General features: G+C 50.6%; 1 protein-coding gene across 2 annotated transcripts in view; it reads left to right on the top strand.

The window, feature by feature from the left end:
* Positions 1-24,451, top strand: part of MYH11 (myosin heavy chain 11) — a 128,244-nt gene that overhangs the window by 82,138 nt on the left and 21,655 nt on the right. For both annotated transcript variants that reach the window (XM_055562727.1, XM_055562728.1), the window contains exons 10-27: positions 57-152; positions 2,292-2,410; positions 3,484-3,636; positions 4,773-4,946; positions 6,080-6,253; positions 7,765-7,879; positions 10,154-10,347; positions 11,990-12,111; positions 12,231-12,300; positions 12,429-12,589; positions 14,239-14,347; positions 16,451-16,582; positions 16,675-16,881; positions 18,180-18,317; positions 19,500-19,623; positions 20,040-20,211; positions 21,637-21,849; positions 23,728-23,872. In XM_055562727.1, coding sequence (XP_055418702.1) covers positions 57-152; positions 2,292-2,410; positions 3,484-3,636; positions 4,773-4,946; positions 6,080-6,253; positions 7,765-7,879; positions 10,154-10,347; positions 11,990-12,111; positions 12,231-12,300; positions 12,429-12,589; positions 14,239-14,347; positions 16,451-16,582; positions 16,675-16,881; positions 18,180-18,317; positions 19,500-19,623; positions 20,040-20,211; positions 21,637-21,849; positions 23,728-23,872 — 2,618 coding nt within the window. The remainder of the gene's footprint in view (positions 1-56; positions 153-2,291; positions 2,411-3,483; positions 3,637-4,772; positions 4,947-6,079; positions 6,254-7,764; positions 7,880-10,153; positions 10,348-11,989; positions 12,112-12,230; positions 12,301-12,428; positions 12,590-14,238; positions 14,348-16,450; positions 16,583-16,674; positions 16,882-18,179; positions 18,318-19,499; positions 19,624-20,039; positions 20,212-21,636; positions 21,850-23,727; positions 23,873-24,451) is intronic.

Here is a 24,451-nt window from a genome sequence, read left to right as displayed (position 1 = left end):
CTCTGGATCTTGATGTTGGCATTCCTGTCTTATCTGGTCTTCTCTCCTCACTCCAGCCATATTGAGGGTGGTGTCATCTGTCCTGCAACTTGGAAATATTGTCTTCAAGAAGGAAAGAAACACAGACCAGGCTTCCATGCCGGATAACACAGGTGCCTGCTGCTTTTTTTGTGATAACTGATGACTTTGGTGACAGGAGGAAAGGTCACATTGTCTTGGTTATATTTCTGGCTGAGGATATCTGGGGTGTTAATAAGAACCAGACTGGGTTTCTATCACTTGATCCTTTTTTCAAACTTTTCACTGCTGAAGATCCTACGTGGGAAGTTCTCCAGTCAGAGTGTTGGGGGGAAAACTAGGTTTTGGATGAGATAGGACCCTTAGGGAGTATCTCTTCTAAAACCCCACACTCATTTATTTTGTTAAACGAGTATTTTTGAACACCTGCTAAATGCCGGGCAGTGGGATACAGTGAGAAATGAGAAGGAACCGCCCCATTTCTTTTTTTTTTTAATTTCCTTTTTTAATTATTATTATTTTATTTTATTTTTTAACTTTACAATATTGTATTGGTTTTGCCAAATATCAACGTGAATCCACCACAGGTATACACGCGTTCCCCATCCTGAACCCTCCTCCCTCCTCCCTCCCCGTACCATCCCTCTGGGTCGTCCCAGTGCACCAGCCCCAAGCATCCAGTATCGTGCATCGAACCTGGACTGGCAACTCGTTTCATATATGATATTATACATGTTTCAATGCCATTCTCCCAAATCACCACCCCATTTCTTATGCCGTGTATGGTCTTGTTGGGGAGACAGACCTCATGTTTCCCTGAAGTGGGGTTGTCAGATAAAACACAGAATGCCCAATGGAATTTGAATTTCAGATAAACACTTCTGATTGTAAGTATGTCCTAGGCAATACTGGGGACATAATTATACTAAAAATTCTTCATTGCATATCCGAAATTCAAGTTTCACTGGGTGTCCTGTAAGTTTTTCCTTAATCTGACAGCCCAGCCTGCGAATAAACAGTGTTTTGTGTTTCAAAAAGATGGCCTGGATACCACCATGCTTGTTGGTGGCTGATCCAGAAGGATAACTCAGGTTCCCAGCTTGCTCACCTGTGGCCTCAACACCCCTGTCTCTTGCTTTTCCAAGCTCCCTTTTGAACTGCCAGTTGTGTCTTATGTCTTACACTCCCCAAAATGGCAAGTTCTGAGGAGAGACCCTCAGGGAAACAGAAATGAAAAGAGCACCTTTGCAAAAAGATGGTGGGGGAAAAATCCTAAAACTACACAATCTATCGTCCACCTCACACCATTCCAGACCGTTGTGTGTCTCTAGTCCTCACATTTAGGAAGCAGCTAACGTTGGATTTTTTTTTTTTGAGAAAACCTTTTTAAATGCAGAACTACATGAATACGAGAGCCCACATGTCCACCATTCAGAATAGACACTTGTGACTATTTTTGAATACTTCTTTATCTTTAGAATGAAACGAGACACAGTATAGACAAGACTGACGTCTCTTATTCTCCCAGCCGGGTCCCGTTCTTCTCCCTGAACCTCCTGACAAGCACAATTGTACTTTACCAGATACCCTTCTGGTCTTATGTTTATACCCTCACACACATATATCTGAACAATATACAGTGGTGTTTTGTGAGTGTGTTTTTTTATTTACATGGATGATATCACACTATAGACATCATCTTGCAACTTTTTTTCTAGAGAAAAAATACTTACAAAAATACTGTGATATATTTGTTTGCTCCCTTGTGAACAAACATTTAAGTTGTTTCCAATATTTTTCTCTCTGCATATATTGCCACATATATCTTGGAATGGCAGAACAAATGCTTATTGAATTTAACTATATGTCAGGTATATACCTACCTCATTTAATCCCATTGACAATCAAACAACATACCAAATAGCTGACCATTTCTGCAAGCTAGAGTTTGGGAAGTTAAGTAGCATTTCCAAAAAAGCACATGGCTAAGAAGTGGGAAGAGAGCGAGGAGCTGAACCTGGCTCTGGCCCGAAGCCCCCAGTTGGGGCACACCTCCATCCCAGCCCCATCACTGCCTCTGGGTAAGACGCTCGGGGTGAGGCCACTAACGACAGCAGTTTTTAGGGCTCTTTCATGCTGTGGTCACTGTCATGTTCCATGTCATCGAGAAAAAAACAGCGTACCCACAGATCACAGATATCACATGCAATATGCCTTCTTTTCCAAGCCTTCACTTTTGTGATGCACTTAATATGCTTCTTCCCTCCATCCAGCGGCTCAGAAAGTTTGCCACCTCATGGGAATTAATGTGACAGATTTCACCAGATCCATCTTGACCCCACGTATCAAAGTCGGGCGGGATGTGGTACAGAAGGCTCAAACAAAAGAACAGGTAAGTGATGCATTTGCCATTTATTCTTGAAGACTCTTCCATCCATCTACCCTTCTATCCATCCATCTACCCTTCCATCCATCCACCCTTCCATCCATCCATTCACCCTTCCATCCGCCCTTCCATCCATCCATCCACCCTTCCATCCACCCATCCACCCTTCCATCCACCCATCCACCCTTCCATCCACCCATCCACCCTTCCATCCATCCATCCACCCTTCCATCCATCCACCCATCCACCCTTCCATCCATCCACCCACCCATCAACCCATCTACCCACCCACCCATCCGTCCATCCATCCATCCACCCTTCTTCCATCCATCCACCCATCCATCCACCCTCCCACCCATCCATCCATCCATCCACCCATCCACCCACCCATCTATTCACCCATCCATCCATCCACCCACCCATTCATGCATCTGTTACCTAACCAAACTTGGGTCTGTTAATCAACCATGCAGCAAAGCCAATTTGTGATGAAGGAAAGTATACCATTAACTGTACGTGCCCAACAAGGACAATGGGTGGCTCATGCTCAAAAGACCTAAACTTCCTGGTGGCTTTCAGGGAAGGACTTTTCCATCCACCCACCCATCCATCCATCCATTTTTTTTATCCCCTGTATATCCAGTACTGGAATAATCAAAGTCCTGTGTCAGGTTCTGAGGGTACAACCCTGGCTGAGCAAGAACATCAGAGTCTCTCACTCCTGACCTCATCTTGATCTCTTAGTTGAAGGTATGAGGGCTGACTTAACCTTTGGAAATGTCTCTGGACCCTTTCTAGAGGCAGGACTGACTGCCTCTAAGTGACCCTGGGGGGGAGCAGGCTCCACTCTGTTCCAGGTCCCTCTGGCAGAAAGTGACTACTTAGCCACATCGCCATTCCTTAGGTCTAACCACTCTGTCCCTTATTGCCAGTTGTAGAGATGGTATACTTTCCTTTTCTTTGTTTATCTTTTAAGGAGTAATTGTAGATAAAGGGAGTATAAAAATCCAGGACCACCAGTCAGGCTCTTGTAAAAACGCAGCCCATTGAGAGTAACCCTGTCCCCTTACCCTCTGCAGGCAGACTTTGCCGTAGAAGCTTTGGCCAAGGCCACTTATGAGCGCCTTTTCCGCTGGATACTTACCCGTGTGAACAAAGCCCTGGACAAGACCCACCGGCAAGGGGCTTCGTTCCTGGGGATCCTGGACATCGCTGGGTTTGAGATCTTTGAGGTACAACTTGGCAGGATTGCAATAGACATAGTCCCGGTTCTCTGGAAATTAGCTTCCACTTAGAGAAATTCATTATATTTGGAGAAAGGCAGGCAGCTACTATAGGGTGGGAAGTACTACAGGGTGGGAAGCTGTCTCATGAAGGTTAAATCTTTGAGGGTTTTAGAGACAGAAATCCAGTGGGGAATGTACTGGTTTGTAAACTGAGGCCAGAGGTGCAGCTGGATCCAACAGGCAGGACCTGAACTCCTGCCATCTCCCTCTCTCCGCTATCCTCCACTTTGGCTTCATTCTCAAGCAGGCTCTCCCCTCATGGTGGCAATGTGGCTGCCATCGATCCAGACTGCCTCTTAGTTCCAACCAGTTCCAGTTCTTTCCATAGTTCCATCCCACATCTTGGAATTGAGTGTCATTGAATCTTACCTGAGTTGGGTCACATGGTCATCTCAGAGCCAAGCACTCTTTTTAGGGTCTTTCAGTACTTCATACCCACTCCAGTGTTCTTGCCTGGAGAATCCCAGGGACAGGGGAGCCTGGTGGGCTGCTGTCTATGGGGTCGCACAGAGTCGGACACGACTGAAGCGACTTAGCAGCAGCAGCAGCAGTACTTCAAAGAGTACAAAATGGCTACTAAATCCCACTCCCATGAGTTGGAGGGAAGTTCTCAGTGAAAGAGAATATGCCCAAAACAGATATTCCAAAACATATCTCCCTCTTTGAGCCTCAGTTTCCACATCTGTAATATGGGGATAATGAGGGACTTCCCTGGCAGTCCAGGGGTTAAAACTCTGCACTTCTACTGCAGGGGACAGGTTCAATCCCTGGTTGGGGAACTATGGGGTATGGCCAAAAAATAAATTGGGGTGTTGAAATACCTTACATGGTTATTCTATCTATAAATCATTGTGCAGATGGAGATCAGCATTCTTAAAACCACGTGACATGGGAATAAGTAACTCTTACCAGCCCTCATGAGCCCCGGGCAGCCTGCAGCCCTCTCTGGGTGCTGAAATGGCAGGGCAGGCTCGTGGAAAGGGTGTCCGGTGTAGGGTCTCTCTAGCACAGAGCTCCTCTGGGCCCCGAGTCCTCTAACGTGGACCATGATGCTCACGGGTCTCCCCGGTATTGTTGCTCAGGTGAACTCGTTCGAGCAGCTGTGTATCAACTACACCAACGAGAAGCTGCAGCAGCTCTTCAACCACACCATGTTCATCCTGGAGCAGGAGGAGTACCAGCGCGAGGGCATCGAGTGGAACTTCATCGACTTCGGGCTGGACCTGCAGCCCTGCATTGAGCTCATCGAGCGGCCGGTGAGGCCCCACATCACACACGTGGGGCTGGCACGCAGACCCTGTGCTGTCTCCACTCAGGCACAGCTTCCCCAAGTCCTGAAAGGCTGTGAACTGAATCTTCGTGAACTAAGTTACCGTGTCCTTTAGCCCACATTTTCCTATCAAAGCTGTTGCTTCTTTTTATCCCTCCCCTTTCTTCCCTTCCCCACCGTGCCCATCCCTCCCCTCCTCTCTCCAGTCATTCATTCCCAAAAGCAAGGATCTTGCTTTTGTTCACTGACCCATCCTGAACTCCTGGAACCATGCACGTAGTAGGTGCACAAGAGATCATTAATGAATGACCATTGATTGACCTACATTATTGAATGACCTACTATATGCTCAGCTGTAAAGAATCCACCTGCCAATGCAGGAGATGCAGGTTTGATCCCTGGGTCAGGAAGATCCCCTGGAGAAGGAAATGGCAGCCAGCTCCAGTGTCCTTGCCTGGGAAATCCCATAGACCGAGGAGCCTGGCAGGCTACAGTCCATGGGGTGCAAAAGAGTTGGACACAACTTAGCGACTAAACAGCTGTATGCTGGGCCCTCTCTTTAGGGGCTGAGATGTAACAGTGAACCAGATGGACGCAGTCCCTGCCCTCCTGGAGGAGCAGACAATGAAACTAGACAAACAAGAGAAGCAACTGAAACTCCTGATAAGGGCAAAGCAGAGAGTGCTTTAGGGATGCCTGCTTTGAACAGAATAGCCAGGAAAGGCTTCTCTGATCTGAGTCCAAAAAGTAAAGAACATTCCAGCAGAGCAAATAGCGTGTGCAGATTTGATGGTGCTCCTGACACCTTAGTTTAAACTGTCTCAGCCATAGGGAAGCACTTTACTCAAAGGAACCCTTAGGTGAATTTATTTGTAAAGGAACACAATTTATTACTAGAAGTGTGAAATCTTTGTGATGTTGTGTATGCTTCCCGGCGCTTGCATCCCTAGTGCTGGTCCATTGGGCACAGAATACTTGGAGGATAGATTGAGAGGGTGGAGATGGAGCATGTAAGTCCACCTTATATGTAAGGAGATATGGTAATGGAGCCTATGCATATGTTTGGGTGGCCAGCCTGAGGCTCGGGCACCCTTGCTATGATCTGCTTGTCTTCCACAGAACAACCCTCCAGGTGTGTTGGCCCTGCTGGACGAGGAGTGCTGGTTCCCCAAAGCCACAGACAAATCTTTTGTGGAGAAGCTGTGCACAGAGCAGGGCAGCCACCCCAAGTTTCAGAAGCCCAAGCAGCTCAAGGACAAAACTGAATTCTCTATCATCCACTACGCTGGAAAGGTACCAGGCGAATGTCCCAGGGGCCTCTTCATCTCAGGGGACCCAAGCAGGATGTTCCAAGTAAGAGCAGCTTAGGAGTGGCGGGACCCAGAGGCCTCTGGTGTAAGTCAGACCCCAACCAAGCCTTATACATGATTTGTGTAAGCATCAGTAAGGGACAAGATTTAGAGATATAACATATAATGGGCTAATGTATGTATGATACCTGTATATTAAAAATAGAGAGTATATATGCTATAAAAGGCTAATATATATGTTGTATATTATAGACATATATGAGATGTATATTAGAGAGGCCACTAATATGCTCCAACTATGGTAGCCAGGCTACCCTTGTGGCTCAGCTGGTAAAGAATCTGCCTGCAATGTGGGAGACCTGGGTTCAATCCCTGGGTTGGGAAGATTCCCTGGAGAAGGGAAAGGCTACCCACTCCAATATTCTGGTCCAGAGAATTCCATGGACAGTCCATGGGGTTGCAAAGAGTCGGACAGGACTGAGCAACTTTCACTTTCATGGTAGCCAGGCAGTTCTTTCCTGTATAGACTCTAAATCCTTCCTGCTACCAGTTAAACCCAACAGGAAGGGCCAGCTGGAATGGGGTGACCAATAAACCCACTTTTGAGTCCAACAGGAATCTCCTTTATCATGGCCTTGGGTTTGCCATTGCCAGCCTGTGCCACTCAGGGAAATCTGAGATGTCTTCTTTTCTTCCTTCTCCTCCTTCTTCCCCTTTTTTCCCCTCCCCCCTCCTCCATCATCATTGTCATCACCGTCATCATCATATTATAGTTCTTAATATACAGGACCTTTCCCTATGGCTCCAGAGGGTCCTGGATCATGTAGAAAAGACATAACTCAGTCTGGCTTGCAGACATTTATTGACTCCCCGGTATATCCACTACATCATAGAAAAAGGCAATACTCTAAACCAGGGGTTGGCGAACTACAGCCCAGGTACCAAACCTGGCCCATGGCCTGTTTTTGTAAATAAAGTTTTATTGGCAAGATCAGACCTGCCCATCAATGTAACAACCCATATAATGTAAAACCCCACCAGAACTATTCAATCAGTTCCTTCCATTTCATAGTCAAAATAGTAAGATTAAAAAGAGGTCCCAGATTTAATTTAAAAGCAGATTGTTGTCAAGCCTTTGCTGGAGGAGAGGTGAATGTTGAGTGTGAGGGGAGGGTATTCGCCACCAGCAAAGCTCCATACCTTTGGGAAATCTCAGGCATCGTGCTGGGCTCTTAAGGAGGAGGCTGCCAGAGGAAGCATACTAGGAGAAGGCAGGGATAGAGACGAGCCTTTCCCAGTGGGTCATGGCTGAGGCCCTTTAAAGTTCTGATTTGTCTGTTCCTTTATTGGTGTTTGTGGATTCCCATTATGGTAGCCACTCATGTTTCCTCTCTGATTTCAGAAGATTTGGGGCAGTGGGGGAAGAAGTCTGGGGCCCTGCCTTAGTTCATAACCGAAGCAGGAGCACCTGACCGGTGGGGTCGTCCTTGACAGGTGGACTACAATGCCAGTGCCTGGCTGACCAAGAACATGGACCCGCTGAATGACAATGTGACGTCCCTCCTCAACGCCTCTTCTGACAAGTTTATGGCCGACCTATGGAAGGACGGTAAGGCCCTGTTTGCTGGAGCAGGAGGACTGAACTCCCTCCAGCCCTTCCCAGCTGCCCCTATTCCCACACCTGCTCCCAGGAGGGATGGGACACCTATTCCTGAGCCCCTCAACCCAGCACTTGGACCCCAATGAGAAGGTCCTGAGTCAGGGCTCAGATGCTGATGGAGGAAATGTCTTAGGAGGTATGTTGGGTCAGAGCGCCCCCTTGTGGAGTCAGAGAGACTTAACCGCGCTCTCATCTCTGCCATGTACCAGCTGTGTGACCTCAGACAAGTCACTTGACTTCCTTAAGCTCCACTGTCCTCTTTGGTGAAAGTGAAAGTCACTTAGTCATTTCAGACTCTTTGTGACCCCATGGACTGTAGCCTGCCAGGCTCCTCTGTCCATGGAGTTCTCCAGGCCATAATATTGGAGTGGGTAGCCATTCCCTTCTCCAGGGGATCTTCCCAACCCAGAGATTGAACCCAGGTCTCCTGAATTGCGGGAGGATTCTTCACCCTCTGAGCCACCAGGGAAGCCCAAGAATACTGAAGTGGGTAGCCTATCCCTTCTCCAGTGGATCTTCCCAACCCAGGAATTGAACTGGGGTCTTCTGCATTGTAGGTGGCTTCTTTACCAGTTGAGTTAATCTCCCGTCTTCCCTAAGATTACTGTGAGGGTGAAATCAAATCAGTGGGGCCAAGTTTGAGCATGGATCAAGATCTCTGGAACGCTTGTTAAAGCTCATGATCACTGGACCCCATCACTGGAGGGTCTGATTCAGCAGGTCTGGACGGAGCCTGAAAATTCGTATTTCTGACAAGTTCCTAGGTGGCGCTGATGCTGCTGGTCTGGGGACCACACTTTTTTCCCCTTAAGAACCAGAGAACAGATAATCCAAGTGAAGTCTAACACCTGCTGGGCCCACAGTAGGGACTTAGTACACATTGGCCCTGTGATGACTATTAGGTGGTGGGCTTTGCTGCTTTTGCTTCTGGGCCTCAGTGCTTACAGCAGATTTCACTCTTGACACAGAACCTGTGGGTCTAGGGCTTACAGGACTAGCTGCCCTTGCTTTAGGGACAGGGGTCAGTTCTGCCAACATTTACTGAGTGCCAAGGCCCTTGGGATGGGGTAACAGCATCTCAACCCAGGTTATATCTCACACCTGGGACTCACGATGAACTCTGAAACTCCTTCCTTCAAGGAGCCCACAGTCTTATAGGCGAGGCAGACAAGCAAAGACATTATTACATGGAGCCTAAATGAGCACATGGAGCAGAAGTGCTGGGGTCTAATGTCAGTGGGGTTGAGCTCCATACCACCACCAACCGGCTGGATACAGTCAACTATGTGTGTGTGCTCAGTCATGTCCGACTCTTTGTGACCCCATGGACTGTAGCCCACCAGGCTCCTCTGTCCATGGGATTCTCCAGGCAAGAACACTGGAGTGGGTTGCCATCTCCTCCCCCAAGGGATCCCTGTTTTGTCTTTCTAAGCTCACCTCACCACTCAAAATATTGTATACTTGCACGTGTGATCATTGTCTGCCTCCTTCTGTTGGAATAACCATAGAATATGAGCTGGGGTCGGGGGGGTACACAGCGTCTGGATTTTGTTCATGTCTGTATGTCCAGGGCCTGGCACACAGAAGGCTCTCAATAAATATTTGTTGGTGGATGAAGGATTGAAGGCAGGCAGGGAGGTAAGCCCTTTGCAGACCTTATTCAATTATTCCTGCCCTAGGAGGTAGATGCTGTTATTACCTCCACTTCCCTGGTGTCTCAGCTGGTAAAGAATCTGCCTGCAATGCGGGAGACCTGGGTTCAATCCCTGGGTTGGGAAGATCCCTTGGAGAAGGGAACGGCTACCCACTCCAGTATTCTGGCCTGGAGAATTCCATGGACTGTATAGTCCATGGGGTTGCAAAGAGTCGGACACGACTGAGTGACTCACTTTCACAGAAGGAGAAACTGAGGCACAAAATGGCACCAGGCCAAGGCGGTGGCAAGAGCAGGATTTACTCCCAAGTCTCTGTGACAGTGTCGGAGAGAATGTGTTCTTTTAGTCATTCGGGAGTTCTCAGGGTCTCAGAAATACGTAATACTTGGAAAGCAACCCCCGACACCTCCCTTTACCTATCGCTAGAGAGAATGTGGTGGGGGTGGAGGAAAGAACCCTATGAGAATGAGCAGGGGACCTGGGGTCTCCGTACTCCGGGTGGCCCCCTGGCCTGCTGTGGGGGTGCAGAGCCCCTGGTGGGCTGACGCCACCCTTCATGTGCCCGCAGTGGACCGCATCGTGGGGCTGGACCAGATGGCCAAGATGACAGAGAGCTCGCTGCCCAGCGCCTCCAAGACCAAGAAGGGCATGTTCCGCACAGTAGGGCAGCTGTACAAGGAGCAGCTGGGGAAGCTGATGACCACGCTGCGGAACACCACGCCCAACTTCGTGCGCTGCATCATCCCCAACCACGAGAAGAGGGTGAGGCCGCCGCCCCACTTCTCGGGACGTCCTCAGGGTCTGCGGGGAAAGGGGAGGCAGGCTGGGCTACAGGGGCAGCAGGAAAGCCAGACCCCCCACCCTGAGGGCTCCATCTGACACGAGTGGGAGGCACTCCTTTCTCATCCAAGAGGCAGAAGGCAAGAGAGGAAGGGAGAATGTTCCCGGAGACTTTGAGCCCTGGGGTGGCTGCACATGGTATCAGATCACTCGTTCACTAATATTTACTGTAATATTTACAGTAAACATTATTCAGCTAATATTTGCTGAGCTCCCCCCGTGCCAGGTGCTGGGGATTCAGAGCTGGATAGACTGTAATCCTTGCCGGCAGATGTCATAATCTAGGGCAGGGGTGCTTAGCTGGGGGGCAATTGTGTGCCCTCCCTTCCCCCACTGGGGAGATTTGGCCGTGTCTGAAGGCAGTTGGCAACCCACTCCACTGGAAAATCCTACTCTTGCCTGGAAAATCCCATGGACGGAGGAGCCTGGTGGGCTGCAGTCCATGGGGTCGCTAAGAGTTGGACATGACTGAGCGACTTCACTTTCACTTTTCACTTTCATGCATTGGAGAAGGAAATAGAAACCCACTCCAGTGTTCCTGCCTGGAGAATCCCAGGGACAGCAGAGCCTGGTGGGCTGCCATCTATGGGGTCGCACAGAGTCAGACACAACTGAAGTGACTTAGCAGCAGCAGCAGCAGCAGAAGACATTTTTAACTGAAAGGGGGGCTATAATTGGCATCCAGCGCACAGAAGCCAGGGATGCTGCTAAACATCCCGTAGCACACAGAGCCGCTCCCCCTGCAACCACAGAGAATTATCCAGCCCAAGATGTCAGTAGTGCTGAGTTGTGGGAGAGGTGGACACACCAGCTGAGGAGGTCAGGTGGTAAATTATGAGAATACCAAAGAGCCAGGGTCCCACTCAAAACTCAGGGCTCAGAGAAAGCTTCTTAAAGGATGTGAACTTAGTGACTCGGAGGGCAGGGTCGGGAGGGCATCCTAGGCAGAGGGACCAGAATAAGCAAAGACGTGGAGGTGAGAAATGAAGGGTCTGGGTGAAGAAACTCCAGGTGGGTTGTTCCGTATTGAAGTGTGATGGTGTGAGGCAGGGATTGGGGAGATGAGGCTGGAATGCTGGGCAGGACTTAGATTGTGGCATTCCTGGGGGTTAACAGGGCTTGGCACTCCTTCTGTAACATGTTATCAGGGGACGTGCCATGATCAGATTTGCATTTTAGAAACCAAACGAGGCAATGGGAGAGCCAGGACAGGGTGGGAAGACAGTACAAGGCTACTGTGGCCATCAGGGCAGGAGAAGAGGGTGGCGAGTGGATGGCAGTGTTGAGAGAAGTGGGTGGATGGGGAGATGTTTGGGAGGTCGAAGCCACAGAACTGGCGATGGGCAGGAAGCGAGGGAGCGGGAGGTGACAGGGAGGAAGCCCCAGGTGATGCTAGTGCCAACAAGAATGAGAGACAGCACCAGACCCTCAGCTGAGCTCTCACCTGGTGTGGTGCCCCCAGTGATCCTCCCCATGGCCTGGCGAGGTGGGTTACCGGGCCTGAGATTTGGGGCTTGCTGCTCCCCGAGGCCGCGGCAGCCCACCGCCCTTTGCATCTTTGCAGTCGGGCAAGCTGGACGCCTTCCTGGTGCTAGAGCAGCTGCGGTGCAACGGGGTCCTGGAAGGCATCCGAATCTGCCGCCAGGGCTTCCCCAACAGGATCGTCTTCCAGGAGTTCCGCCAACGGTGAGCCTGCCGGGCCGGTGGGGGGGGCGGGGGGCAGGTGCGGGGAGCCGGCTCAGCGGAGGGACAGACCGACGACAGCGGAGATGCGCTCGGTCGTGACTCCTGCCCTGTGTCTCAAGGTACGAGATCCTGGCCGCCAACGCCATTCCCAAAGGCTTCATGGACGGGAAGCAGGCCTGCATCCTGATGGTGAGCCTGGTCCCCAGCCCCTCCCCAGAAATCCACCTGCACACCTCCGGGACCCTCCTTAAACACACTTAACCCCCTGCCAAGTGGCAGAGCCGAGAACAGGAACTCTCCCCTCCTTCCTTCTGCAGATCAAAGCCCTGGAGCTCGACCCCAACTTGTACAGGATCGGGCAGAGCAAAATCTTCTTCCGAACCGGGGTCCTGGCCCACCTGGAAGAGGAGCGAGACCTAAAGATCACCGACGTCATCATGGCCTTCCAGGCGATGTGTCGTGGCTACCTGGCCAGAAAGTAAAGACCTGCATGCTGTCGCCTCCCTGCAAACACAGACCAGAAGCACAGGATTTCAGGGGGTTTTCTGGCCTCATGCCCTGATCCCTGATTCTAGAGCAGAGGCCATCTGCTCGAAGATGTCACTGATTGAATGGCCGCCTTTTCTTGAGGGGGAGGAAATGCTACCACTTTAAAAATAGGTGCTAGTTACAAGGACAAGGCAGGAAGGGCTTAAGACCACGGGCTGTGGAGAGTTAGACATGGGTTCTATTCTGGCTTCCCTGCTTATTTGGTGAAGAACCTTGGGAAACTTACTTTACCTCTCTGAGCCTCAGGAAAATGAGTATAATCATTCCTGCCTCGTAAACTTGTTTTAATTAGAGGGAATCAATGAAATACTGCATATAAACAGTTGAGAACAAAGCTGCTGCTGCTGCTGCTAAGCCACTTCAGTCGTGTCCGACTCTATGCAACCCCATAGACGGCAGCCCACCAGGCTCCCCCGTCCCTGGGATTCTCCAGGCAAGAACACTGGAGTGGGTTGCCATTTCCTTCTCCAATGCATGAAAGTGAAAAGTGAAAGTGAAGTCGCTCAGCCGTATCCGACTCTTAGCGACCCCATGGACTGCAGCCTACCAGGCTCCTCCGTCCATGGGATTTTCCGGGCAAGAGTACTGGAGTGGGGTGCCATTGCCTTCTCCAGAGAACAAAGCTAGTTATCATTTAAGAAGTGTGAGAATATGATAAAGTACCTGAGGAAGGTGTATTGGTATCTATACCCCCATGTCCGTAAGGCATGGTCTTGCCCTGATGCTCCCTCTGTTTTGGGAAACCGGGGCCTGGGTGAGGTCTAGAGTTCCTCCATGAAACTCACACCCCAAACAGGACTGCAGGGGCTGATGGAGTTGCCCTAGTCCAGGGCATGTGTCATCAGGAGGTACAGACCACATGCTCATCTGATCATGTCAAGCTGATTCATTGCCAGGTAGACTCAGGATGGTCAAGGCCAGATCTGGGGAGTGCTTGGTCCTGGGACAGACCTAACCTGTTAAGTGGCATAACTAAATTCTCTGTTGTCACCACTCCCACTTACAGACTGACTGGGGAGATTTTATTCTTCAAGTTCACCCACGTCCAAGATGGCAGCCACAATGGCAGCCACTCAGAGACAAGAGGATGGTGTTCAGTCTTCGGTGGTTTTTCAAACCTAATAGCCCTTAAATAGGAGGGGTGCTGGTTCTGTGTCAGGCCTGGGAGTTTAAAACACACCCAAGGAAACGATAGGTTTTTCAGACTCTCAGCTTTGGGGAAGATGTGGTACAGATGAGGGTGTTGGATGCTCCTCAGGCATGGTGTAGCATGGGTTGATTTCCTAGGTGTTACCGGGGCCACAGATCTGAATTCAGGGAATTTTGTGAGCCTCGGGTCTTCCTTGCCCACTGAGAGAGGCCCTGGCCTCCAGATGATATACTTGGACTGATGCTCAGAGCTTGCTGGAGAATCTGGGCTAGAGAGGATGGGGGGATGTCCTTGTGCGAGTCACCAAATCACAAGCCAAACAGACGTGCCTGCTCTCAGGATGCTGCGGGGCTGGATGCCGTGACAACGCAGTGAGGTGTGTGTTGGGCCGAGCAGGTCTTCTCACGCCTCCACTTCCCTCTCCCCAGGGCCTTTGCCAAGAGGCAGCAGCAGCTGACGGCCATGAAGGTGATTCAGAGGAACTGCGCCGCCTACCTCAAGCTGCGGAACTGGCAGTGGTGGCGGCTCTTCACCAAAGTGAGTGCACCCTCATCCCAAGCCCCCTTCCACCCACCTCTCCCAAGTCCTGCTCTTCCCTGGGACGCTGCCCACGGGGGACTGGAGGTGGTGGATAGCAGGCTTGCAACTGAGAGCTCGAAACCAAACCTTCCCCACTGGCGATTCTCTGGGCTTGAGAAGAGCCCCCTCTTTGGCATGTGGGTTACAGCTGTGACCTTAACCCAGACCCAGAGCACTTCCATCACCACAAGGATCCCTCCTACTGCCCATTTATAGCTCTACCCACTTCCCTCCACAGCCCCAGCAAGCCTGAATCTGTTCTCTATTTCTGTACTTTTGTCATCTCAAGAATATTATGTTAACGGGGTCCCGTAGTTATGTCACTGGGGCTTCCCTGATAGCTCAGTTGGTAAAGAATCCACCTGCAATGCAGGAGACCCTGGCTCGATTCCTGGGTTGGGAAGATCCGCTGGAGAAGGGATAGGCTACCCAGTCCAGTTATTGGGCTTCCCTTGTGGCTCAGTTGGTAAAGAATCCACCGGCAATGTGGGAGAGCTGGGTTCAATCCCTGGGTTGGGAAGATCCCCTGGAGAAGGGAACGGCTACCCACTCCAGTATTCTGGCCTGGAGAATTCCATGGACTGTATAGTTTGTGGGGTCGCAAAGAGTCAGACACCACTCATCGACTTTCACTTTGTCACAAAGCATCATTCTCTGGAGAGCCCTCCATCCAGCGTGTTGTGTCTATCCGCTGTTTGTTTCTCTGGGTACAGCTTGGTCTTGCAGCATCACTGGCTGTTACGAGTCCGTTGGGCAAAGACTTGCTCTGTGGGGACGGACACAGCTTCCTCTTAGGTGCCCTTGAGTTTGTTGATGGGCACAAAGCTTTTTCACTGAGTGACTATGTGTTGAATGGCCACTGTGCACCAGGAGTGTGTGAAGGGCTGGGGATAACCTGGCTTCATGAATATTCTAGGTGAGTGGAGGAGTAGGTGATAGGTAATCGCAGGAAATGATGCCCATGGCAGACTGGGGTCAGTGCAGGAAGGAAACTGCAGTGTATCAAACACGGGTTCCTCTAGTGCCAGGTGGGGCTTGAACACAAGGAGTTAGGAGTCAGCCTGGTGAAGAGCAGTGAGGGGAAGCTGCTTTTTGGAAATGTTCATTCCCACCAACCCAACTTCTGGAAGCTCCTAAAAAAACCATCCGCAAGAAAGAAAATAAAAAATGAAGGGCATTCATTTACAAGAGCAAAATTTCTATGCCCTGCCCTGGCAGACTGACTTATAACAGCTCATCCATCAATGGGATACTTTTCAATCGCTAAAAATGATGATATTTAAAAATCAAGTTGTAACACTGACGTGACCGCAGGGGTGACAATTATCCTGTCGTTTTTAGTAATAAAAGCAGCACATAGGGAATTCCCTGATGGTCCAGTGGTTAGGACTCCATGCTTTCACTGAAGAGGGCCTGGGTTCGATCTCTGGTCCACGAACTAAGATCCCTCAAGCCTCATGGCATGGCAAAAAAACTTTCTTAATTAAAAAAAAAATATATTTTTTAAGTACATGTAACGCTGGGCAGTGTGGTCTCAGGTGTATTTTTTTAGTGTGCAGGACAACGGGCCAGGAGATGCTGATAGGGCTGATATCGGGAGGCAGGATGTGGGGGACTTTCCTTTCCTTTTCTCTTTGGAAGGAAACACAGCAGTTTGTCAGCTGCGGTTCTCGCTCAAGATGGGACTAAATGGGGGGAGGCGAGACTTCTCCTTTCACTTTGCACCTCTTCCTGTTGCTCTAGGATTTTTCAGTCTCGGCATATTGGTTGATATTGGCATATGTTGATATTTTGGGATGGGTAATTCTGTGTCACGGAGGCTGTCCTGAGAATTCTAGAATGTTGAGCAGCGTCTCTGGCCTCTACGCACCAGATGCCAGTAGCATCCCCCCCGCCCACCTAGCTGTGACAGCTAACACCGTCCCCAGAAACTGCCAAATACTGGCTGAGGGGCTGCAGGTGGAGTAAAATTGTCCCTGGCCGAGAACCATTGATTTCCTTACTACAAGAGTATATCCTTGTGCCATGGAGACAACTGATGGGCTGACCCTCTGTGTGCAGGTGAAGCCCCTGCTGCAGGTGACTCGGCAGGAGGAGGAGATGCAGGCCAAGGAGGATGAGCTGCAGAAGACCAAGGAGCGGCAGCAGAAGGCCGAGAGCGAACTCAAGGAGCTGGAGCAGAAACACTCGCAGGTACCAGCCCGGGAACCTGGCTGGCACTGCAGAGGGCAGGCCGCCTGCCCCCCGTGGGGCTCACCGCCTGTCTCCCCGCCCCCTGCCTGCAGCTGACCGAGGAGAAGAACCTGCTGCAGGAGCAGCTGCAGGCGGAGACGGAGCTGTACGCTGAGGCTGAGGAGATGCGGGTCCGGCTGGCAGCCAAGAAGCAGGAGCTGGAGGAGATCCTGCACGAGATGGAGGCCCGCCTGGAGGAGGAGGAAGACCGGAGCCAGCAGCTGCAGGCAGAACGGAAGAAGATGGCCCAGCAGATGCTGGTAAGGCGCTGCGGGGGCTGCCCTTGGTGGTGCCGAATCCCTTGACTCTTGCTGCAGACCTGTGAGGTGCATCTGATGATGTGTGTCCCCACTGGACTGAGATAGAGACTCAGGCTTGGAGAGGAGCAGCCCTCTGCCTACACAGGTCTCCTCGGGAGCCTGCTCTGTCCTGCTGCTCTGCCTTCCATGTGCAAACACGTTTCTCCTAATAGCCACCCTGTGTGAGGGGTAATTGTATCAGTAAGCTACTGCTGCAGAACAAAAAGCACCAAGACTCAGCAGCTTAGAAATAAGAAGCATTTAGGACTTATCTGCTGGACCAGTAGTTAAGAATCTCCTGCCAGTGCAGGGGGACACGGGTTCGCTCCCTGGCCCAGGAAGATCCCACGTGTTGTGGGGCCCGTGTGCCACAACTACTGAGCTGCACTCCAGAGCCCACGAGCTGTAATTGCCGAGCCCACATGCCAAAACTGCTGAAGTCCACGTGCCTAGAGCCTGTGCTCTGCAGCAAGAGAACCCACCGTGATGAGAAGCCCACACACCACAACCAGAGAAAGCTGGACCCAGCACACCCGAAATAAATCAATTTAAAAATATATTTTTTTTGGTAAATGAAGTACTAAACATTTATCTCCCACAGTCATGACTCTGAGAGTGGCTTAGCTGGATGATTCTGGCTTAGAGCTTCTCATGAGATTGCAGTTGTCGTGTCAGCCTGGGCTGCCGTCTTCCGAAGGCTTGACTGGGCCTTGAGGGTCCCCTTCCAGGGGTGAGTGAGCTGTCACTCACGCGGCTGTAGGCAGGAGACCTCAGTTCCTCGTTCCGTGGGCTTCTCCACAGGGCTGCTCGGGTGTCCTCACAGTATGGCAGCTTGCTTTCCCTGGACAGAGCGAATGGAGGGAAAACGGGAGGAAGCTGCACTGCCTCTTATAGCCTAGTCTCTGACTTACACATGCCATCATTTCCTCTTGATTTTGTTAGAAGCAAGTCATTAAGCCCAGCTGACACTCAAGGGGAGAAGGATTACACTCCACCTCTTGAAGGGAAGAGTATCAAAGAATTTGTGGACATATTTTTAAAACCACCATGGTATCTATTCTCCCCACTTTACAGATGAGGAGACTGAGGCTCCACAAAGCAAAGTGGTTTACCCAAACCTTTTCTTTCTGATGGAAAGAGACTGCAGAGCACTGCAGGGAGCCATGAGGCCCAGGCTCTGTATCCATGAGTCCCCAGAGCTCCAGGAGAGTAGATTTTGGGTTAAACAAGGCTGTAATTCTTTTCCCTCGCCCACAAAGGACCTGGAAGAACAGTTGGAGGAAGAGGAAGCTGCCAGGCAGAAGCTACAACTTGAGAAGGTCACAGCTGAGGCCAAGATCAAGAAACTGGAGGATGATATTCTGGTCATGGATGATCAGAACAATAAACTGTCAAAAGTGAGTGGGTTTGGACGTCCCTGGTGGTCCAGTGGTTAGACTCCACTGCATGGGGGAGTGGGTTCAGTCCCTAGTCAGGGAACTAAGATCCCACATGCCCTGTAATGTGGCCAAAAATTGAAAAAAGTGAGTGGGGTTGAGTGTCTGGATTAAAATGACAGGCTCATCAGGACTATGGATACCTTCAGATACCTTCCCTTTTCTAGCCAGGTACAAGGAATTAAAGGCCAAACAAGCAGATATCTCTGGCGCTGATGTGGCAGCCTTGTGGCCACTGTCAGGATGCAAGCATGCCATGGATGGGGTCCCCGGTGGTCCCAACAGTGCCAGGGCCACCATGGAGCAAGCATCAGGAACACCACAACCAATGCACCACCCAAGTTGTGCAAGGGAGGGTGGGCAATGTGCCTGAGACCAGGGGGCCCCCCCTCACATTCTCACCACCCACTTCCAGTTCCTAACAGAGGACCAGCTGTCCTGGCATCGAGGGGCTTCTGGGATGTGAGACTTTCAGCCCCCAAACCAGAAAAGTCCCAAGCTGAGTCAGTCGGTCACCCTAGTCAGTATCCATTAAGCAGCCCCACTGTGAGTGGACTACCTTTAGTCCTGCATGCCAGCTGGGCACCGACTGTGAGACAGGCTTGGTGTCAGAGGCAGGGCGTGCATGGTGCCGGAGGACCCAATCCTCGAAGGGCTTATGTTCTAGAGAGACAACAAGTAGATGATTGTACAAGCAACCACTAATTGCCATCATGATTGCTACCCTCTTCTAAGAGCAGAGCACTGGGGGATGGAGGTGGGGCATTCAGGGAAGGCTTCCTGGAGGAGGTGACATTTCAGTGGAAACCTGAAGAATGAGGAGCAGTTAGAGGGGGTGGAGGCACATTCCAGATGGTCCCGCCTGTTTGCAAGAGCCCTGAAGCCTGTGGTAAGAAAGGAAAGAGGGCCCCTTGGCTGGGACATGAAGTTGAGGGGTGGAGGGGCCTGAGGTGGGGAGTGGCTAGTCTTTGGAAAGCATTATTGTTGAGGAACTTATTTTTCCCTCTTTAAACTCTAGGTTGCATTTGGTTATAGTGTAGATTATCCTTTCAACTGTTTATCTGGAAGTTACTAACAGTGAAACATAGGCCCCAGAGAAAAGGAAAAAAACTAGTGATATTTCTTTTTCTTTTCCCCCAAAAGGAGCGAAAACTCCTTGAAGAGAGGATTAGTGACTTAACAACAAATCTTGCAGAAGAGGAAGAAAAAGCCAAGAATCTTACCAAACTGAAAAACAAGCACGAATCTATGATTTCAGAACTGGAAGGTAAAACGGCTTCTGGCGAGGTTCTGAGGGGGATATTTTATTTTATTTTTTGTTAACACCAAAACCATTTTGTATTGGGGTGTAGCCACTTAACAATGTTGTGATAGTTTCAGGTTAACAGTGAAGGGGGTTATTTTAAAAGTAGGAAAATAAGACAGGACATTTGAGAATGGTGGATTACGGCAGGAAAGGGACTGTTCTACCCGGCTGCCTGCTCACCCTTAGGGAACACACACATTCATTCTAGAAGGTGCTTGGCACCAGGGCTGACATTCCTTCCACAAGAGCGTGGTGCGAGTGGGATGGTTCCTCTGTGTGTGTGTGTGTGTGTGTGTGAAGTGCCCGAGCAGGAAGGCTCGTCCTCCAGGGGTTTCTTGGGTAGTGTCTACCCCTGAAGGGCCCTGGCTTTTTCGCAGTGCGGCTGAAGAAGGAGGAGAAGAGCCGGCAGGAGCTGGAGAAGCTCAAGAGGAAGCTGGATGGGGAGGCCAGCGACTTGCACGAGCAGATCGCAGAACTGCAGGCGCAGATCGCCGAGCTCAAGATGCAGCTGGCCAAGAAGGAGGAGGAGCTGCAGGCGGCCCTGGCCAGGTACGAGGCCGCCGGGGGCAGGTCCAGTGTGTGCGCGTGCCCCGAGGGCCCCTGCCAGTCTGCAGGGGGGGCCTGGTCCTCCTCCTCCTCCAGGCAGGCCTCCATCTCACGTGAAGTGGCCTCGCCCTGGCCTCCCAGGTGCCTTGCAGTCCCTCTGGCACCTCCAGAACCTCGCCTTTGGCCTTCCTTTCTCCCTACCAAGCTCATCCTCTCTACTGCCACTGTGCCCGCCTCTTGGGTGCCCATCCTTCGTCATCTGCACCCCAGCCCTGGATTTCTGGTTGCACAAAGAAGCCATTCCATGGGCACCACAAACACCACGTGTCTGAGGCTGGGAGGACCCTCCTGTCCCCGGCTGTCTCCCTCTGAGGCCTTTATGTGAACACCAGTCTCCTCCCGAGCTTTTGCCCCTTCTCTTCCCACCCAGGGTACGGCAGACTCGGCCCGTTCCATGTGGGGTGTCCCCCACCCACTTTTCTGCGCCCCCTTCTCCCAGCTCGGAGCTGGGGTTGCTCTACCAGCCTCCGCGGGGGCATTAGAGCGGCGACTCACAGTTGTTTACCTGCTCTCCGTGTGCTGAGCTCTGCTCGAGCGGTGTCTTTACCAACACCTGGCCAGATGTGCTGCTGTACCTCCAGTCACTGAGGAGGAAGCTGGGCCAGGGGAGGCGAAGGAGCCTGGGCCAGTCGCCTGGCTTTTGAGAGACGGGCTGGGAGTCGCTTTCTGGTTGGCCCCCTGGCCAGCTCTCTCTCAGCTGGTTTGTGCCAGGCGACAGCGCTAGGGTGATGGGCCACCTCGTGTCTTCCCTCCACTGGTCCCCTTCCATCCATCGTGGACGAAACCGGAAGCAGCCCCACCATGGTCAGGAGGGAGCTCCCTTCCATTCCTTCAGGTCAAGGCTCCCCCTCTCCCACCCTGACCCGCAGTCACCGTCTCCCCTGGTGTTAACATCCCCACCCCCAACAAGCAGTGCCTGGCCAAGCACTTTGCAAATGGAAGGAAGAATCAACCAGTAGTTACTGGGGAGGAACACTTGCCTGACACTCAGAAAGCATCTGTTGGGTTCCTGCTGTGGACAAGGCACCATGCTGAGACAGTGCAAAGCACTCTCTGTCTCTGTGTCTCTGTCTGTTTGTGCCTCACTTTCACACACACACACACACACACACATACACACACACACACATGCAGCACGACCTGTTTTCTTACATCAGCCCTCGGAAACTACAGCCTGCATGAACCTCCAAGCAGTCCAACATGGCAAGAAGGGGCCTTGTGTGTCTCGGGACCTGAATGGAACATGTTCTGATATCTGTGGAACCCAAACGACGGCTTCCAGAAAACCATTTCTGGCCACCTCGTGGGATGGACAGCAGGGGGCCCCGGGACCCCAGGGTCTTAGTTCCTGTGATCTGTCCCCGGCAGGCTGGACGACGAAATGGCTCAGAAGAACAATGCCCTGAAGAAGATCCGGGAGCTGGAAGGTCACATCTCAGACCTCCAGGAGGACCTGGACTCAGAACGGGCCGCGAGGAACAAGGCTGAGAAGCAGAAGCGGGACCTGGGGGAGGAGCTGGAGGCGCTGAAGACGGAGCTGGAGGACACGCTGGACAGCACGGCCACCCAGCAGGAGCTCAGGTGAGGAGCCCCCACCCGGCGGCCGGATGGGTCGGGACAGCTGGTGGAAAGGGGCAAACCCACACAGATCCTGAGTCATGGGGCTCCTCAGGCCCTGCGTTTATCGTGCTGATTGCATTTTGCTTTAACTGATGTAAGCATGCTTAATTTTTTTTTGAAAATTTTGTTGAAATATAGTTGATTTACAATGTCATGTTAGTTTCAGGTATACAGCAAACCGATTCAGTTCTGTTCTTAACAAAAAGGACATCTCAGAAAACTGAGTAATAAATATTTCTGTCTAATTAAGCCACATGGATACCTAAAAGGGCTCGCATACCTTCCTACCCTGGAGATGATTAGCTACTTGGCATTTGGGAGTTTCCTGTTACCCAAAGAGGGTAATTGGAAAAACTGGATTTTTTAATTATTTGAAAATACTAATAATTTATTATATTTGATGCTATAAATACTAACATCAAATCTAAATATAATAAAACATTTTAATATGTCTGAACCATGAAAATCAACTGGTAAGTTAAGCATGCTTATTTTTTAAATTTATTTATTTGTAATTGAAAGATGATTGCTTTACAATATTGTGTTGGCTTCTGCCATACATCAGCATGAATCGGCCATAGGTATGCATATGTCCCCTCCCTCGTGAGCCTGCCTCCCACCTCCCACCCCATCCTACCCCTATAGGTTGTTACAGAGCCCCAGTTTGAGTTCCTTGAGTCATACAGCAAATTCCCACTGGCTGTCTATTAGACATATGGCAGTGTGTGTGTTTCCATGTTACTCTCTCCATTCGTCCTACCCTCTCCTTCCCTCACCCCTTCCCGTGTCCATAAGTCTGTTCTCCATGTCTAATCATGCTTATTTTTTAACCTTGTCTTACATCACAGTAGGAGGATATACTCAATTAGAGAATGACTTGAAAACTGTAGGAAAGTTAGATACCAAACGCATCGACCCCAGTCCCACCACGGTTAACATTTTGGGGAATTTCATTCCTGTCTTTTCCTGAGTGTGTATAAGTTTTGCATTAAATTTTCAAAAGAACATTTATCAGATTGGTCTTCACTTGAAGTGTCACTGCTGGCTAACTAACAATACCCAACCAAAAGCAGAAACAAAACGGCTCACCTGCCAGATAATGAATGCCGACTTCCGTGAAACTAGGTCATTTATTTATTCAGCAAACACACAAGTGTGTGTTGAGTGCGCCCTGTCAAGTGCTGTGCTAACACGGAGATTTACTTCCCACATTTTGGGTTTTGCGCTACATCACTTAGCTGGGCCTAGAAGCCAACACAACTTTCTGCCCCCTTTGCACTGGCCCAGAGCCGTGGCTCATAGCAGTAAACTCAGACTGTTTGGGTTCAAATTCTTGGTCAGTCACACAATGGTTTTAATACCTTGGGCAAGCTGCTCACTCTTTCTTAGCTTTTGTTCCCTCATCTGTAAAACAGGAATAATGATACACTTGCCTCTAAAGGTCACTCTGAATATTCTATCAGATGACATATACCCAGAACTTAGGTCAGAGCTTGGCATTAGCGTATCCTCAGTAAGTAAAGCTAATGTTAATATTTACAGAACAGTCTGCAACTCACTTTGCATTCTTCCAACAATATCATGTGTTTTATTTTGTGTTTTTGTTTGTCGGCCCTGGGAGATTCTGGGAGGTAGCATGCTCCTCTTTTCTTATGGTTACCTCCTTGTTTTGAGGAAATTCCAGGTCCAGAGAGGTTAGGTGACTCACCTGAGGTCACACAGCTTGGGAGGGATAGTGACAAAGACTTCAGTTCCAGGTCCCAGGAGACCCCTCGCGCCTCTGCACTGAGGCATATCTCTGTCTCCTCCGCTGCCAGCCTCTGTGTTCTTCCTGCCCAGGGCCAAGAGGGAGCAGGAGGTGACGATGCTGAAGAAAGCCCTGGACGAGGAGACACGGTCCCACGAGTCCCAGGTGCAGGAGATGCGGCAGAAGCACACCCAGGTGGTGGAGGAGCTCACTGAGCAACTTGAGCAGTTCAAGAGGGTGAGTCGCCATGGTTTTTTGGTAACAACAAAATACAAAGAATGATGTGTCAGCCGCTTCAAGTAACTACACGTGAGTGTCTGCACTAAGACCAGTAACAAGCTGCGGCGATCCTAATGAGAGTGACGGCACCCAGCATTTATGCTTACTGAATATTATGTTGATTAATCTTTTCTACCACCCACTGGGATGGGTACAATGAAGCCCCTTTGACACAAGAAGGAACTGAGGTCCAGAGTACCTAAAGGCTGCACAGCTATTGACAGAGTCCCAGCAGTCTGCTCTAGCGTGCGTGCATGCTCAAGTCGCTTCAGTCATGTCTGACTCTTTGCAACCCCGTGGACTATAGCCCGCCAGGCTCCTCTGTCCATGGAATTCTCTAGGCAAAATCACTGGAGTGGGCTGCTGTGCCCTCCTCCAAAGGATCTTCCCAACTGAGGGTTCAAACCTGTGTCTCCTGCAGTGGCAGGCAGGTTCTTTACCACCAGAGCCACCTGGGAAGCCCTGGCTCTGGACTCATCCCTTAGCCTCTCCAGGGCAGGGTCTCCAGGTAGGCCCTTGTGGATAAGCAGAGTTTAG

The sequence above is a fragment of the Bubalus kerabau genome, chromosome 23 (genome assembly GCF_029407905.1).
Source record: "Bubalus kerabau isolate K-KA32 ecotype Philippines breed swamp buffalo chromosome 23, PCC_UOA_SB_1v2, whole genome shotgun sequence".
Lineage (NCBI taxonomy): Eukaryota > Metazoa > Chordata > Mammalia > Artiodactyla > Bovidae > Bubalus > Bubalus kerabau.
The sequence above is the reverse complement of the archived record's forward strand: the minus strand, read 5'-3'. Positions and strand labels throughout refer to the sequence as shown.